Source organism: Pinus tabuliformis, chromosome 2_1 (genome assembly GCF_031772625.1).
Source record: "Pinus tabuliformis cultivar Carrire ecotype Pingquan chromosome 2_1, CPIR1, whole genome shotgun sequence".
Taxonomy (NCBI): Eukaryota; Viridiplantae; Streptophyta; class Pinopsida; order Pinales; family Pinaceae; genus Pinus; species Pinus tabuliformis.
The window spans coordinates 94744137-94763598 of record NC_142299.1 but is presented as its reverse complement, the minus strand read 5'-3'; the positions used below and the strand labels follow the sequence as shown (position 1 = coordinate 94763598).

The 19462-nt window shown below is 38.1% G+C and overlaps 1 protein-coding gene across 3 annotated transcripts in view; it reads right to left on the bottom strand.

The window, feature by feature from the left end:
* PHR1 (photolyase 1) overlaps positions 1–19462 on the bottom strand; it is a 321904-nt gene that overhangs the window by 248918 nt on the left and 53524 nt on the right. For all 3 annotated transcript variants that reach the window (XR_016253747.1, XR_016253748.1, XM_089402234.1), the window contains exons 2-3: positions 12157–12500; positions 11747–11987 (exon numbers count right to left, since the gene is read on the bottom strand). Coding sequence is in view for 1 of the 3 variants with exons in the window: in XM_089402234.1 (XP_089258360.1) it covers positions 11747–11987; positions 12157–12500 (585 nt within the window). In the remaining 2 variants the exon portion in view is untranslated. The remainder of the gene's footprint in view (positions 1–11746; positions 11988–12156; positions 12501–19462) is intronic.

Below are 19462 nucleotides of genomic sequence, written 5' to 3'. Positions count from 1 at the left end.
GTACATTTCAGCCTCTGATTTAGTTCCCAAGGAGTCTCACTTGGTAGCATGATGATCTCTTTAAATCCCACAATCGATTGCGCTTCGGATTTAGGTCTGCTAAATTCTCTATTTAGTGTTGTTTGGATATCCGCAACTCTCGCATTCGGGTTATCGTTGGAGTACTTAATATACCAAGTCAGCGCGCGATCTTGCAGGGCGCTAACCAGTGTCGCTTTCTTTATATGGTCATTTGTAACACCTTGTGCTTCCCATACAGCCCTTACAACGAACCAAAATTGGTCTGGATCCTCATTTCCCAAACCTTTGAACACAGGCAACTTCACTGTGTTTGCCATACTGAATCGCGATGGTGGTGGAGTTGGTACAGGTGAAGATGGAGGTGATGGCAGTGAAGCTGGTGGTGGTGTGGGTGGGGGTGGTATTCGTGGAATTCTTTGTCTTATCAGATGAATAGCACTTTGCGGAGAGACCTTCGCGAGCTCTTCCTCGTCTCCTCGCGGAGGTGAAATCAAGGGGCTATTTTCTGGACCCTTATTTCCTTCGTTCCTGTAAACCTTTCCGCTTCGCGTAGCCCCGAACATCAAGGTAACTGCATAACCCTCTTTTTGCACAACAACATTTTAATCCAAGTATTTAAAGACTTTACGTACTTACCTCGCGTTCCTTTGAGAAAGCATCGCTCTGCCTCGCTGTAGCTGACTAAGGTGTCAACCGCGAACTTAGTAACGAATCCTCCTATAATACGATCGAGCCAATGATCAACAACACGCGCGATCTTATCCTCCAATGCTTCCAATCTTCGCGCTAGCTCTAGGGTCCACACAATAGGACCGTCAAGCTTCCACCTTCCTTGGCTATCTGATAGCTTCGCAATCCACTCGCATAGCTCGGTAGAGAAGGACGCGAAAAAGATTTCATGGATCTCCGTATACAGGTAACTGTCTAACCACTCTTCTTTTGACAGTCACGGGTTTCTTTTCCCCTGCACTGTGAACTCGTCAATTCTTCTGTCCAACCAGCATTCGATTTCTTTTTTAGTTGGATTCCAATGATACGAAATCACACCTCTCATGCAGATTCCGGTCCCGACAGCGGAACCATTTGTTGGCTTATGGGGGCCTGACCTAGGTTCAGAGTTATTTAGCCAAACAAATCCCTACACTACTGGCCCTTTCGGCATCAGCCCGTGGAGCGCGGACTGAAGTCTCACCCAAAGCAGTATGGGGGGATGCTGGAACCAAGTTTCTGCACCCTTGAGATGGATGTGATGTCGGTTTAGTCTAACTATGCCTGCCTTCGTGCAGGTTGCTTCGCGCTTTTGTTCTAACCTTCAATACCTTTGCAAAGTGTTACAATCGTCTTTCGCGCAGCCCTAACCAAGGGCTGAGATGCTTTGGCGCTGCTCTGGCAGCGAACTACGCTATTTCCCAACCTAAACTGAATATCTTACTTATCTTATTGACAAATTTTAATTATCTTCGCATAAACAGATATTCCGACTTGCGTCCACTTAATCAACACAATTATACGCATTCGCGCACCATTGTTGGAAATAATACTGAGAGGGGGGGGTGAATCAGTATTATCAGATCAATAAAACTTTTTCAATTTCATACTCAGAAACATATCCGCTACTTCAGTTAAGTGAACCAGCGTGTACACGCTACTGTGTCTAAGCAACCAGCGTATAACCAGAAATCTTATGATTCAGTTAGCTTATCTTCAGTAAATGCATCAGGACATTATTAACCATATTAATAGTAAACAGGTGCAGTATAACAGAACAGATCATCACAGAAAAGCCACACACATGAACACCATGATATAAGGTGGAAACCCAATGTGGGTGAAAACCACCTGCTGCAAGTCGTCTCTATCTTTCTTTAATAAGAAACTTCAGTTTACAATCTTTTGTACTGGTGCAGCCTTATACCAGTACGCAGGCTACAACCTGCAGAAGGCTACAACCTTCTCTCGTTTTCCAGACTCTCCTGGAAGGGAGCTCCAACCCCCTTTGCTCTTGTACTAGCTAAGATACTAGTACGTAGGTGCTGGCCTACAATCTTCTTTCCTTCAGGTACCACTTTTCATACATTTTCAGACTGGATATTCCTGAAGCACAACATTACAATCTGAAGACCACAATTCATCCAATTTTCATAACAGATCATTGAAGCACAAAACAACCAATACTAGCATCATCAATCTTTGAATCACTGAACCACTGAAACCCTGTCAACACCCAATCACCAGAACACAGAGCAAAACTACAGAACTCTGCAATAACAGTCAGACCCAACTGCAACCCCAAAAATTAAGCTTCAAAAGATATACGCTACTTCAATGAAACCAACCCGCGTATACACATGCTTTTACCAAAGACAACCTGCGTACAGATCTAAAAATAATTTCTCATAACTTGCAGTTGTACCAGACATCAGTCATACTCAGAACATAACATTGCGTCAGTATGCAGATCTAAAAATACGCATAATCAACCATATAACGATAGTTCATTTCAAACCATTTGATCCCGATCTATCCTTAGATCTAGTCTTCCATCAACCGGTGTGATCTCTCCTTAGCTTAGATCAAGCAACCCAGAACCTGCATACTAGATCTCTTTCTTTATCAGATATTCAAGACTTTTTCGATGCACTTGCCTAATGATCTTCTTCTCCTTATATAGCCTTAGGCCCTTCACAATACCACGGTCCAAAACCATAGTAACACAATACCATCAACTTCAAAACTAGGGATCAACACGTCTGTCGAGATACCTTGGTCAAAAACACATAGGCTCAAGTACGAGGACTAACTACCACGGACCAAAGGAAAGCTTCTCGACATGTACGCTCTTTTCTGTTCATGAAACTGCGTGTATACGCGACTTCGTATATAGCGAGCCTGCGTATCCGCGACTTAGTATATAGCGTACCTGTGTGTATACGCAACTTGGGCTTAATGAACCTGCGTATATGAAATTTCTCTTCATTCTTGTAGTCTGGACTGAGATCTGTCATCAAAGAGAGTTGCCATCAAGGACAACACCTGTACCGTAGCGCCACACCTGTGCCAAAATGCCAACAATATAAGCATTAGAAGTGAAATTCATACCCAATATAACAAATGCATAAAACAGGAAATAAAGACGCAGAATTGATAGAAACTTCTCTTTATTAATACTTCAACAGATTATAGACTCGACTCGCCCTGCACACTCAGCGGTAGGGGTCCGCGCACTCAGTTGCGGACTACTAGGCCTCTGTGCACTCCGCTGCAAAGCCTCTACCTATGCTACAACCCAAAACTAGACTTTACACTTTAGACTATCTTGCATACATTTTCATCATTTATTTTTGAATCCCTTAACTACTTAGAGCTTCGCTCTATTTATACAATCCCATGGTCCGCGAACCATGGGTAGATCTTCTACAGCCGACATAACATTATCAAAATAAGGGTGGACAACCCTATGACTCTTTTACAACTACACGCTCCATGCCCACAAACCACAAAATGCGAAGTCTTTACATTGGAATTACAAAACTTTGACCAAAATCTGGGCTCTAAGCCCCAAAACTGCCATTAGGGGATCCCGCGCCCGATAGGGGAAGGTTGACCACTCACCCTATGGTTGCTCATTGCTCCAAGAAGTACCCCAAGCCCCCCGAAGCTCCTAGAGCTCAATGTCGATATCATACAGGACCCTCATAAGAGGGTCTCTCCACGACCCTTAGTCGTTCTCGAAAAGTCAAGAATTTGACCTTTCCCAGGGGCTTTGTCAGAATGTCGGCAACCTACTCATCAGTCCCAACGTGATGGAGCCTTATTGTTTCTCGTTGTACCATATCCCGAATAAAGTGGTACTTGATATCTATGTGCTTGGAGCGATCATGAAATACGGGATTCTCTGATAATCGGATCCCACTCTAGTTGTCACAGAGGATCACGGTGGTATCCAACACATGTCCAAACAGCTCACTGAAGAGCTTCCTCAACCAGACAGCTTCACAGGAGGCCATACTCGCAGCTATGTATTCGGCCTCAGCGGTGCTCAAGGCAACTGACTTCTGCTTCCTACTCATCCAGGATATCGAAGCAGAACCCAAAGAGAAACAATACCCATAAGTGCTCTTGCCATCCACCACACTATCGATCCAATCAACATCTGAATAACCATGCAGCCTCACATCCCCATCAGTGTATCGCAATCCATGAGTGATTGTGCCCCGAAGATATCTCAGAAGATTCTTGGCACCAATCCAATGTAAATGATGAGGCTCAACCATATATTGGCTCAACGTATTAACTGCAAAACATATATCCGGACGGGAGTTCACCAAGAACATAAATGTTCCTATGAGTTGACGATACTCAAAAGCATTTCCAAATTCAGGTCCGACAGTGCTACCACATAACTTCTTAAAGTTAAGTTCAATCCAGGTAGTCACAGGCTTACAGTCCACAATCCCAAATCTTTCCAATATCTTCACAACATATTTTCCTTGAGATAGGAAAAATTTCTCCTGGCTTTTGCCAGACCTCCAACCCTAGGAATTAGTGCATTAGTCCTAGGTCCTTCATCTCAAATTCAAAACCCACTCCCTCTTACATTTGTGAATGAGAGGGTCTGCACCTGTCAGAAAGAGGTCGTCCACATAAAGTACCAGTATGAGAGGTTTATCATCTTCAACCTTAATGTAAAGGTTCAAATCGGCTTCACTTTTAGTGAATCTCAACTTCATCAAATAGCTATCAATCCTCTCATACCAAGCCCAAGGTGCTTGCTTCAAGCCAAAGAGAGCCTTCTTAAACCCGCATACATGAGATTCCCGGTCATGAACCTCAAACCCCTCGGGATGTTCCACATAGACTTCCTCTTTGATCGAACCATGCAAGAAAGCGATCTTGACATCCATCTGATGTAGGTTCCATCCTTGCGAGGCAGCGAGGGCTAAGATCGAGCGGATGGTGGTGTATCGGGCAACAGGTGCAAATATCTCATCGTAATCTACACCTTTTTGAGAGAACCCTCGAGCAACAAAGCGAGCCTTGAACTTTTTTGCACTTCCATCAACTCCATGCTTGATTTTGTAGAGCCACTTAGAGGTGACAACCGATTTGTCCTAAGGTCTAGGGACCACATCCCAGACATCATTCTTCATAATAGACTCGTACTTTTCATTCATAGCATCCTTCCATACTTGTTGCTTCACAACTTCTTCAAATGATGAAGGTTCATTTTGAATGACAGTGCTCATGGCGATCAAGTATCCTTGATACCTGTTCGGCTTCTTGCTCTCACGGAAAGTACCCCTCATTGCAATATGTCTCTCGGCATCTTCGAGAATCTCCCTAATCCATGGGGGTCTCCTCTTGGAGGAGGAGGGCTCTTGGGGAGAAGGATCAATAGGATCCATAGGTTCATCAACATCCGACATCGTCTCGTCCTCTTTTTCACCCAGTCTTTCGATGTTAGCTTCTTTGTCCTTCCTTGGGATAGGAAGGTTGTTGATTTTGCTGACATCCTTATCTTCGTCAAAGGTGACATCATGACTTATCTCAACTTCCCTTTGACCAGCCACATAAATTCTATAGCCCTTAGAATTTTCGCTATAGCCCACAAAGATTCCTTTCTTCCCAGCTGCACCCAATTTGCTTCTTTTCTCTTTCGGCACATGAAAATATACGGGACTTCCAAAAATTCTAAAGTGAGAAACATCGGGTTTCTTACTAGTGAACATTTCTTCGAGAGTCTTAGAGTCCAATGCTTGATGAGGGCATCAGTTTTGAACCTAAGATCTTGACGACAAAATCCACCCTAGCTTTTGGGTGAGGTTGGAGGTAAAAACTGTCGATCATCTGTGTTTAGAAACACACATGAATCGGTGAGACGAAAAAACTCCTAAGATAGAAATCTTCACCAAAACGGTAGGCTTACCTAAGTTGTTACATACATAAGCGGTCTTACTAGGATCATTTACATTATAAACTTGCAAAATGGGTTTACAATTCTAACAAACTGAAGACTGATGATGAATCTTGTATGATCTGAATAATGAAATCCCTTTTGCGCTAAGTTGCACGAAACGGGGAAACGGGTACGAGTTTCCGAAATGGGCATAGATACGAAACGTGACCTCCCCAAATTTTGGAAACGGGGAAACGCATATATATATATATATATATATCTTATGATATTTAAGAAATATGTGAAATCATAAAGCATATATGATACATTCTAATTTATTACATTATGATTAAATTGTCAATTGTCAATGCATAACCTATAAGTCTCTAAATTTACATCACATTTACTCATGAATGATCACATAATGAAAATAGCAATATCAAAAATCAGCCACGACAAATTTCTAATTTCTTGTCTCGTGCTTGATTGGGAGTCTCCTCGTACATAGTCGAACGACCTTAGTGCTCTTGATTAAATACAAGTTCCATACCCTAGTGCCCTACGTGCTCTTGATTATTGGGAGTCTCCCCTGCATAGAGGGCTTAGTTCTCTTGATTAAATACAAGTTCCATACCCTAGTACATGACAAAATCCAATGGAAACATTGTAATCCCCCCAATCCTGAAATCCTGAAAAACAGATAAGTCTGCTGGATTTTGAGTGAGATCTAAAATTCTACTTTCCCCATATGAAATCCAAAGAGGGTGAAACCACTCTCAAACATCCTAAGTCATTTCGTGGTAATGTTAAAAATTTAAGTAAATGTATGAAAATGTCCTTTTACTTTAAGAATTTTAACATTACCATGAACTACATATCAACACTAGGGCCATAGGTTTGAACATTAGGCTGCCCCACTCAGAAATCCTCTTTTTTTATAACTTGAGAGGCATCTAGAAGCATCCAAAAGATATTTTAGTCGTCCAATAAAAAATTAGAAGCGAAAACATAAAAAAATACAAGAAAAAGTCAAGTTAGAAGAGGAAACTCCACCATATGGCCTGGAAACGCGTTTCCAGCCGTACTGGCCACGTTTCCTCCTCGAGAAATAGGCCAGTACGGCCGAAAACACGTTTCCAGGCTGTATGGTACGAGTTTCCTCGTTTCCAGCCGGAAACGGACCCTTCTCCAATGTTTCCTGCAACTTTGCTTTTGCGTAAAAAGGGGGGTACTACTATAGGGTCGTTGACATGGAATGCTCAGCAAGGACAACCCTTCTTATCTAGCTTTGAGGGGCCTCAGCAACTCTTCAGTGGTTAACACGGTGACCTTGCAATCATCAAAGCCACAATCTCTGCTACGCCGGAGGCATCGAGTGATAGAAGCCTAACAGAAGGTATCATTAATCAGGCTCTAGCATGCTTTCCGTTAGCCTCCTTCCCACAACCTACTTTGGAGACCAGCTTCAAAATAGTTAAAGGAAGGTTACACTTAGACTAGGCATTCAACTAAATTTACCAAGATCACTATATCTCACATAGGTCCTAGGATTTCCATATCATATAGGTTAGTCAATCATTCAAGCAGTGGGTGTCCATCCGGTCATTTGGTTCCAATTCATAAGAAGCAAGAATTTGTGACTCCATTAAGGCACTGATCTCATAATATAAAATCTAATTTAATCAATAATCTTGCTTAATTGCAACCAACTGGCTAGGCCACTCATCTGTATCTCCCAAGTAAGTCGATTCTCAACTTGCTTTCGTTCACTTCATTCCATAGAGACTACCCCCCATGGCCTGCTAATGGGAGACAACTAGAATGAAGTGGGCGGGGATCATAGTGACAGCGCTCGTCTTGAGCGTTGTCGCGGTGTCGATACAATTTTGGTAAGGATGCCAATGCAAGATTATTGGGTGATTCTTAAGGTGAGATTGTTTAATGTTCCTTTAAGTACTTATTTATGATTGATCCTAAGTTATGGCAATAAGTACTCAACAAATATAAATTAGAGAACATCAATGATTAGATCCGAAACTCTGTCATTCTCCCAAGGAAAATTTTACCTTCGATCCCCGACAACGACGCCATGATGTTATCACTCAAAAATTATCCTGGCTATGGAAGGAAATAACTGAGGTAACCTCTAACCACTTTGGAATTGGAGGAGGGCCCTTCCAACCTAGAGAGGGATCTCTCATCAACTCTGCTACTCTAGGTGACAACAGCAGTAGGTCTTTAATATTGGCGGTGGCCAAATTTAATGTGTAAGAATGATAGATTTGTTTGGGGATCAAGGAAAAGACCATTAGGCATGCAGTCTTTGACAAAAAATAAATACTTGCTAAACACAGATTACATGAACAGCTACACAAAAAGGCAAGATAACACACGATTTCTTTGACAAGTTATCATCAAGGTATGTAGAAGACTATAGAAGATAAACATCAAAACATAGCACTAAGATTTCTGCAGTGATATTTAAGTTGAAAAAACAATTAAGCATTCGGATAACAGGAATCTGAGCAACTACACATGAATTCTAATCCATCAAACTTTATCCAAGCGTTGAAGGCAAATATTCAAAAGGTGTGACTAATGAGAAATTTAAATTAAGCATTTGGATAACATGAATCTGAGCAACTACACATGAATTCTAATCCATCAAACTTTATCCAAGCGTTGAAAGAAAATGTTCAAAAGGTGTGACTAATGAGAAATTTAAACACTGTAGAAAATAGACAAGAAATCATTCATACATGAATCTCTGCAAACTGGGCATATAAGACTGTTTTATAGCAAATTATATTGATCTCAAATCCTACAACAATACACAACGTTTTTTCCAAAAAATTCCAACCTTGTACATTACAAAAATGATAAGTTTTTATAGACTACTTACAAACTGTTCAAGATACAAAAATAATGGATCTCAAACCTCTTCATCTATCTATAGCCCACTATAACAAAAAAAATCAAGGAGGAGACAATATCTGATCCCCAAGTCGAATTGATGAGGTGGCTCTCTAACTAAAAGTTGATTAGGCATTTTTCTAAATATAGAAAAAATTAATTCTGGCGAATTCCTGAAAAATAAGCTTCAAATATCCATTTGAATCTCTCAAACCATGATAGTTGTGTAAAAACTGAAAGAGATTTTTGTTAATGGGTCTGTTCCCAATAAAAACTCTTTTGATTTTCAAAACTTTGTTTCCAGTTGTTCAAAAACCACGCCCAAAGTTATTGTGTTTCACAGGATAAAACAGAGTAAAACAAAGTGTCTTATGATACTAGGCTATGCTACCAATTGATTTGACAGCGCCATTTGTCACTAAATGAAAGGTTGTGTTGATCAATAATTTGGCAGCATCTTCATTTTAGCAAATGGACAATATCGTTGTCGTTTGATTTTTCAAGGATTCCCTTTATTTTGTTTTTAAACCAGCGCTGACAAAATAATTGTCAACGCTTTCAAAACTTTTTAAAGAAAAACTTAAAAGGACTATTTCAAGTTCCTGAAGCTTTAATCTCTAAACTCAAGTTGTGATAACAATGATGGGCATTGAATCTAATCTGTCAGCGATTTCGTTTAAAATCTTCGAACCAATGCTGATAAAATATCTGTCAGCGCTCCTGAGTTTTTTTGTGAAAAAGTTAAATAACTACTCTCAGCCATTAGCCCTTAAAGTAATTTGTGATAACATGGACTACCCCCCTTAGTCTACAGTTAGGAGACAACTTAAATGGAGAGGGTAGGGATCAGAGTGACAGCCCCTACCCTGAGTGTTGTCACAATCTGGTGTACAATTTGAGCGAAAACAGTGATTTTTGTGCTCTTTCCTCCACCAAAGCTTTGATACCATGTTGATTTCTCCAGTACAATAGATGCAAGTACTTTATTTTTTAACTATGGTAATTACTTGTGAATATATATTACAGTTTTTTTTATCTTCATCAAGAAATCACACTTCAGAGATTCAACTAATAAACATGAAACAAAAGTAGATATCATAACGTGTGTGTGAGAGAGATATGTGAGTGATAAGTGTGTATGTAAAATGAAAAAGTTCAAGCGTTAGTCAAAAATTACTTGCAAAGATGAAGAAATCCAAAGATGCACAAAAAAAATTAGAAGAAGAAAAAGAATGTGTTGAGAAGAAATTCAATGAGAATCTATAGGAAAAGGAAAAAGAAAATTTGCACTTAAAAACCCTTAATCAGAGGTTGATAGAACAAACTAGAGATTTAAAAAATGAAAAGCTTGAACATCAAAACACTGAGAAAAAGGCTGATGAATCAGAAAATGAAGAACTCTTACATCTCAGAAATCATAATCAAAGTCTACTTACTCAAATTAAGAAACTTAAAAATGACGAGAAATCATTGAAAAGAAAACTAAAACAACTTATTCAAAAAGAAGCATCGAAGTCTTCATAGGTAACGGTCTCGTTTGAAGAAAAAGGAACAAATATAGATCCAGTTAATATTATAACTCAAGCAGAGGATAAACCAATTGAAGTCAAGACGTACTCAAAAGTTGCAATTCAAATGACGGAAATTCAAATGAAGATCCAACGATTAACCAAGTGTCTTCTATACTTAAAGGAAATCAGATACCTCAAGTAAATCAAGAAATCGACACAGACAAGTTAAGGGTAAATCAAATCACAAGAACTCCTCTACACCCAAACCACAAGAGCAGGCATCTCAATCAGCCTGCGTATTTATATCACTTAGAACAGAAACAACAAACTCATGTTCCGAAGAATAAAGATGTCAGCACAATTCAGTCTGACGATAACAATTTATCTCAGCTATCAAGTAATTGCAAAGTTCCACGGATGATTGATTTAGGATGGTCGGATCCCTTCTCAGTTCAATTATTTTGTTTATCGCTCAGAGGATCTTATCACTTTGTATCAACGAAGATGACAAACCGAAGAATTCCAAAAGATGTGAATAGATTACAAAGACAAAGAACAGATGACACGCCTTGTCAGTAATAAAGCGTTGAGGACACAGATTTTCTGAAGATGAAGGCGATGTTATGAAAATAATATAAATATATATAATAATGTTAATTATAATAATGATTAATTAACTGGTGATTAGTATAGAAGAGGCATGTCTTAAAGACATGACCATTCATGAAGGAACACCTGCCTACGTATATAAGTGGGCCCTCATTTGTAACAATCTCATCATCTCATATCTCTTTTGTATTCAAACATTTATTTATATATTATCCTACTATGGATACTTTTATATTTCAGATATTCTGAATCTCTCCGCTGCGTGCACAAACTTTCTTTGTTACAAACAAAAACTCGGTACACCCCCCAAGGCTGGCATACACCAACCAAACGGAAAGGGAGATTTGCCAGCGACAGCTAGGCAGATTTTCCGATATGTTCACTGATTTTTACAGCCGATTTTTAGAGCTTAGATCAATTCACAGTGTAGAAATTAGTGCTGACATGTATATGAAGCCCATTCCTTATACAAATTAAAGAGCTTCCTCAACTACTCTTATTCATTATTTAATAACCTTGAACCATTCAATGGAAGGAAACATCTCTCTCTTTTACATAAGGAATTCCATTTTGATGATGATATCTTCCAAGTGTTTTGTAAACTTTCTAACAGCCTACGGCTAAATGCATGATGCACAACAGATAAAAAGAATAACATTTAATTAGATGTTGCATTTATAGACAGCCAACGGCTAGTGCTTAGCTGAAAATATTAAAGAATATGTCAATCTTGAAAGTCCAAGCAAAACAACTATCCATAGATCCAGAAACTCGGGAGAAAAAAATGGAAATATACCTTTGGATAAGTTTTCCGAAAAGTAAGAGCCTCCAGTGCACATCGCTGTGCAGAAATCTGGCCATAATGCAAGAAAGGAGAAAGTCCAGATAAACCTATCAGCTTTGAAGGATCATTCCTATCATCGGCATATCTTTTCAGTCTGGTTGTCAGAAAACCATTCTTCGTCCCAAGTAATACTTCCTTGGCTGCATCCTCTCCAGGTTCACACCAATGAATTTCAGGAACTTCTGCACCCTTCCTAATGGACCATACTCTTTGTCAGCAACTCAAAATTCCTTAAACTATCCTAAAACTTAGAAGATCCCTAATGGTAAACATTTAACAGGCTATAACTTCATACCAAAAATAAAACTATGATTTGCAGATTTGTTCTTATAAGACATCATAATAAAAAATAATAAACATACCTGAGAACAGTATCAATGAGAGCATCCCAGTCTATATCTACTGGTGCCTCAGCAATCCAACTCTGGTAAGGTGTTTTGACATCAGGAAACTGCACAAGGTACTCAGCCAGCTGCTTTTGAATCTTAGTTCTTATAGTACGTGCACTATACTCTAGTTTTGCAGATGCTTGCCATACTGGCACAATGTTATGAGCATCCACCTCATGAACAGCAGTAACCTCACCTACTCTGCTACAAACGTTTTCCCTCCATAACTGACCAATTCGCAAAGGAGAGAAGTCCATCACCAGAAGAGAAGCACCACATCTTACCAAAAAATCAGGAATGTTCTCTTCTGCTTTTCCCTGAAAGAAATCATTCATTCACATACTCAGGAAATTATATGACTAGTTGTTTTCCCAAGTTCAAACTGAGAAGACTGAATGAAATTGGTTCTGATTCAAACCATCCAGATAGGGAAATTTCAGATTATCTATTAAGGGATATAAAAGAAACACCCTGCAACACAATTTTAATATAACTAGAAGAAAATATGTTCGCTTCAAAAGTAAGTGCAGATAATTTCTAGAACATACTCAGACTTTAGGGGTAATTGGTGATACACTCTTGATACTAGATACCCCAAGCAAGGGAAAAGGACACACCCAAGAACAAACCTTCCATGCAATCAAAATTCTCAGCAATTTGTCATTAGAGAAAACAACAGCAACAGGAAATCTCCTATTTACGGTGGGAACAGATTCTCAACAGGTCAAAACTTTTACTTATGCAGATAAAAGTTCTGTATTATATCGTCATAAAAGTTCTGTATTATATCATGCTCGTCTCATCACAATAGGCTGTTTCATTTCAGTGCACTGCGCTTTTCATCTGTGAGCTCTTGTTTTCATCACAGTGGGCAGCCTTTTTCATTGACGAGTTTCAATTTTCATCAAAGGGACATGTTTTCGTCAATTGTGGACTTAGTTTTTATGGGGTGAGTTTTAATCACAATGGGCCAGCTTTTGCATCTCTGCATAGTTGATTATGTCAGGATGGCAGGCTGTCTTTTCTTCTGATGACAGGTTCTTTAACTCTTTCCTTTTGCTCTTTGTTACAACAAAATCTAGCACCCCTAATGCCAGAAAGTTCCAGACACAAGATTACTATCACTATAGTAGCACTTCCTCACTCTTGAGGTTGGTTCATCTCCAACTCAAGGGGGTATCCCTAAGATAGATGACTAAGTCCAAATACTTGGATATTAATCAACGAAGATTGACTGGACCAAAGAACTTGTTTGGAATATTGTTGAAGTACTTCTCAAATTGGTTATAAAGGATGGTTCCAAACTCGATTTCAAGTCTTGATATGATTTCCGGATTTAGATTTCCTTGATTTGTTTCAAATCTGAATATTGGAGATGTCCTAGCGCAAAATTATTTCACATTTACATGTGAAATTTAGTGGAACAAGTACACTGACATTAACAAGAAGTGAATGCTCAAAATCTTATTCTAGAAATAAATTACAGCAATAAGAAATGATGCAAAATGCAGAAATTTCTTGATGCAACAATTTAAACAAAAATACCAAAATTATCTCCCTAATACCTGAAGCTGAAAGGTGCTCCCAAGACGCAATTTTCAGAACGTCAACAGTTCTGAAAATTTAGTTTTCTTCTATAATATACTTGCTGGAAACAACAAGTATATTAAAACAAAAAGCAAACAAGATTTTCAGCATGCAATTATGATCTGAAGAATTGCCTTATAGGCAAAAATACAAGTGCAGACACAAAATTTCTGAATGTGAAAAATGAATATAATTGTTCAATTTGCAATCAAAAATATAAATTTAGAATTTCGAGAATACAAAAGCATGATAGTAACCTAATTTATTGTCTAAGTTTGCGGTCCTAGGTCAATAAACAGGTTCAAATTTTAAATTTCTAGACTAAGTGCTGAAATGCACTAAATTTAAAAAGGTAGAATCGAACAAGTTTTTTTGAGAGTCTAATATAGTTCAGAATTAAAAATGCAAATTTCTAGACTAAACTACAGCTGGAAACAACAAAATTTTGAAGATGCGCCACAAATCATGACTAGATATCATGAAAAAGAAAGTTTATATAATTTTCAACAAACTAAAGCTTAAAAAATTTTAAAACAAAAGGATATGAGCGAAAGAGAAGCTAGTCCCTACGAATCCTTGGGCTAATGGAGGGCCTTACTTGATATAGGCTTGAGGATTCTAAAGGCTGCACTAAAGTATGCCACAAACTTTCCTACTAAGTCACCTGACACAATTACACAAGACACGGCAACCCTGGAAACAGGACATGGAGGACAGGAAATATGAGTGCCTGAAAGTTGAAACCAGATACAACAACCCAGGAAATAGAACACAATATACAAAGATGAAATATAGACAAAGATTCATTTTTTTTAATTTAGAAACTAAAACATTTACATGATGATGATAGAAATTCAATCATACAATTAGTATTACGTCAATGATGATAAAATGAAAAGCACAAAAGAAATTGTTGGTATTAGGGTCTCTAAAATATTGAGAGCAGAGAAATAATGACACGAATATGAATAACACAAAACATGAAATTTACGTGGTAAAACCCTAACAATTTATCAAGGAAATATCCACGAGGCAAGGTAAGGTATTTTATTAATCAAAAAAAAAATTTACAATCAGACTTACAACCCACTCCAACCAACTCTTGGGCTGCCTTGATATAACTATGTTGGCATTGTTACATTCCTTACATGAACTACCACTGGTTTTGTAAACCAACATCGTTAGACTAACCACCAAATATTTGCCTAGGTAAATTTTGGTTTTTAAATTTTCTTTTAATTAATTGTTATCATATTCTAACAATCTCCACATTGACAACAATTTACCTGGCCCTTCCCAACCCATTTATCACTTCTTATGTAAGTCAAGAGAAACCATACACCACCGCAAATTCTCTAGCCACACTGGTTTTGTAAACATGTCTACACAATTTTCTTGAGTGTGGACTTTTTTAAGATCTACTCCACCTCCATCAATAACCTGTCTTACTAAATGTTACTTAATATCAATATGCTTAGTCCTCCTATTATAAGCTAGATTTGTATCCAAACAAATAGCACTTTAACTATCACAGAATACAGTTACACTTTTTTGAACTCTTCCAAGCTCACCTAGAGGACCATTCAACCAAATTGCCTCCTTGCAGACATGTAAGATAGCAATATATTTTGCCTATGTAGTGGATAGAGCAATGTTATCAAAACTGAACCAGTGACCTAACCGGAAAACCCTCTGAACCAGGAACCAGTCGAAACCAGTAAAAAAACCAGACCAAAAAACCGGTTGACCAAAAACACATAAAATATTCAAATTTTAAAGAAAAACGTATATAATCATGTGCATCCATATGAATCCAAACCATTTATGCACAAATTAGCAAAATTTCTCATTTATATAGCATGTAAGGGTGCACATAACCAAAATAGCATCGATTGCAATCCATCTTTGAACTGAAAATACATCAACAAGAAGGCTCTAGATGGCCTCAAACATCCAAAAAAATCATGCTACAACAAATACCTAACTATCATCAAAATCATTGCCTATATTGGGATCTTCATCATCAATATATCTCTCTAAGAATTAAAATAAGATAGAAAAGATGTAGCATGTCAAGTCAAGATTTTGTTTGACTGATAGGTACACTTTTGGTAGGGCCATGATAAGGAGTTCGACAACCAATGTCACTAACATCAAGGTACATAGAGGGTTTGGTGCTCTTGATTAAATACTAGTTCCATACCCTCGTACATGACAAAATCCAATGGAAATGTTGCAATCCCCCCAATCCTGGAAACTGTTAAGTCTACTGGAATTTGAGTGAGATATAAAATTCTACTTTCTCCGTATGAAATCCAATGAGGTCGGAACCACTCTCAAACATCCTCAGTCATTTCATGGTAATGTTAAAAAGTTATGTAAAAGGATCAAAATGAAATATAAAGGAGAATGTCACTTTTACATGAATTGCATAGCAATACCAAGACCATAGGCTTGAATATTAGGTTGCCCCACTCCAAAAAATTTGTTTTTGCTTAAAAGAATTTGTGTTTGGAACACCTTTGGTGGAATTGTATTGAACCAGCCGGTTCGGTACAAAACTAGCCGGTTCGGTGAAATAAGGCCAATTCGGTACTAAACAGACCATTTCCGGTTTCAAACCTCAAACCAAACCGGTTTTGCCCCCAAACCGGTCGAACCAGCTAGTTCCACTAGTTCTGGTCCAGCTCTGATAACACTAGGATAGAGAAATTGTTTACTGAAGCTAACATCCAACTAATAGATCCTCCTGCAATACTAAAGACAACCTGAAGTAGACCCCCTCTTGTCCAAATCCCCTGCAAAATCTGCATCAACATAATTGCATACAAAATCACCACTATTGTTAAAGGTGATGCAATAATCCCTTGTGCCTCTATGATATTGAAGCACTCATTTCACTACATTCCAATGTTCTCTCCCTAGATTTTCCATGTGCCTACTGACAACCACCATTGCATGTAAAACATCTTGTATGGTACATACCATCCCATATATCAAAGTTCCTACTACATTAGTGTTAGTTTTTGTAGGATCAGGTGTGTTCTAGCCACGAAATTTGGTGGAGAGGCCAGAATACATGAGATTTCCAAAACCCAAAAATTGTTTCTGGAAATTCCACCTAGAAGTGTCTCAATTAGATTATTAATCGATTTATAAATATTTCCTAAGTCTAAACTTAGTGAATATGGTTAATTAATCAGTATTAATTGAGATAAGGTGTTATGAATAAAATATATATAAAAATACTAAAAATAATATAAATAATAAAAGATATAAAGAATGATTAATTAACTATTACTTAGTAAGGAAGAGGCATGTCTCTATAGACACGACTGTTCACGAAAGGGTACTTACTTGGCTATATGTATAGGACCTTCACTCTCAATTGTATCATCAATTCTCATTAATACATTTTCATATATGTTCTTGTATCATAAATGGATATCTACATATTCCAAGTCTTCTGGAGTATTTAACTTGAAGAACGAACTTTGTTCGTTCCATTTGGTATCATAGTTGTTCGATTCTCTGGCTGCTCAACCGCTGCACAGAGCCAGTCGAATCTGGTCCTTGGCCGTTGAAATTCCTCAATCTGTTGTTGTTGCAGCATTTCTCTACAAGCTTTTGGAGGGTCTCCATTTTCACTATCAGGCCTTTGGCCATTTAAAGAAAAGAAAAGAAAATATATATATATATATATATATATATATATATATATATATATGTGTGTGTGTGTGTGTGTGTGTGTGCATATGTATATTAAAAAAAATCAAGAAAAATAAAAACGCGCGGATAAAAAAAATGGCGAAAAAAAAAAACGATTTCTGTGGAAATAAAGTGAGGGAGGGCTAAATAGACCCTCCCTCATTCATTTCATCATTGTAATGAGAGTGAGTGAGAGTGAGAGTGAGAGAGAGTGAGAAAGAGGGTGAGAGTGAGGAGCAAGGAGAGAGCAAGAGAGAGCAAGGAGAAAGGAGCAAGAGAGTGAGAGAGCAAGAGAAAGCAAGGAGCAATGGGAGATTAAAGAGCTTGCAAGGGGAGATTGGACTCTGTTGACCTCTACTGGTCAACTACCCATGCAGTACACCCCCTTTTTCTTTGCAAGAAAAGGGCAGCACCTGATCAGCGTGTCCGTGCCATCCAGCAATCATCAGCAGCTTGATCAATCTAATTGTAAACCCAGTCTGCATGTATTAATTGTAAATAATCTTAGCAGATATGAGTCGTGTATGTGAATTGCCTAGGTGGACCTAACTTTTTAGTGGTAATCTACGTCCCGGAAGGTTTTTCGTCTCACCGATCCATGGATCGGCAGAGTTTTCCTTCAAACCTGACCCCAAAGCCGGGATGGATTTTGTCATTAGAACTTTAGGAGAATCCTAGTGTGTTGATCTGTTAGATTATAGTTGTGTCGCAGAACTGGGTGATTTGTGAGGGTCTGTATTAAGTGGGTTTGTCCCCTTGAGATGTAAATTGTAAAAAGTCATCATGAAATGTGTCTTGAGGGTTGAAAATGTTTTAAATCCCCTCGTGAGTCCTAAGTCCTAGGTCCTAGGTGATGTTTCCGAAGGCTTAGTTCGATGATCCATTTAAAAAATGAAATAAAATAAATAAAAATTTAAAAAATTTAAAAAAAATGAAATAAATAAAAAATAATAAAAAATTTAAAAAATGAAATAAATAAAAAATAATAAAAAAATTTAAAAAATTTAAAAATTTAAAAAATAAAATAAAATAATATTTTAAGTGAATAAATCGACGGATGAGATCAAGAGATGTCTTGATCCTCATCAACGGTCGAGATCATTTCTACATGGATCACTCGAACTAGCCGTTGGGATCATTTCCTTTAAATAGGGTGCTAGGGGTCATTTCAGATCATTCGATCTGTGAGTCTGATACTGAAGAAGCTCTCTTGTAAATCTGTTTCTGGTTAATAAAAGAAGACTTTGGGGTCCATATCTTGCTGGTGTTACTCTCTTAAAATGCTGTGAGATTGTTTCATTTTCTGCATATGTTATTTTCAGCCGTTAATAATAGCTTTTTGTAGAGTATTGTGAGCACAGGTATCTTGTTCACTTGCTGGGGTTTGGGTGCTGTTAGGGTTTCTGAAGTAATGGCAGGTATCTCCATTACTTCCTGAGATCCAGCAGCATTTTTGCCCTCTTTATTGACGGTTGTTTTGAGCTGTGCAGAAAACATCACTGAAGGAAATTTTGTGGGCGTTCGGGGAAGTTCTCGACTGAACCAGCCAACTCCCGCAAGCATTTTCGCTGAGCCCAGTTGGATTTGATCCTGGGTCTATCATTCGGTTTATTTTTCTAATTTGCATGAGAGATTTTCTGAAGTTCTTCACAGTGAAAATCTGAAAATCTTTATTTCTCTAAAATATTTCTGTGCCTACTGCTGAATCTGGCTGTTAAGGGGCCGAATCTGTAAATTAATCAGTTGTCTTAGGGTTTTCAAATTTTTCTGATCTAGGGTTTTAGACTTCTTTGCTTTATGCAATTTTGATTAGGGTTTTCAGTTTTGATTTTATGTATATATTATTTTTGGATGATCAGGTCTATTTCACGGTTTCATGATGCAACCTCAGCAGGTTATCCGCACACGAATCCTGACGTTTAGGTTCTCATCTTTTGCTGGGAGGTGACTGTATGTGAGACAACGTTTTAAAAGAAGGGTGTCC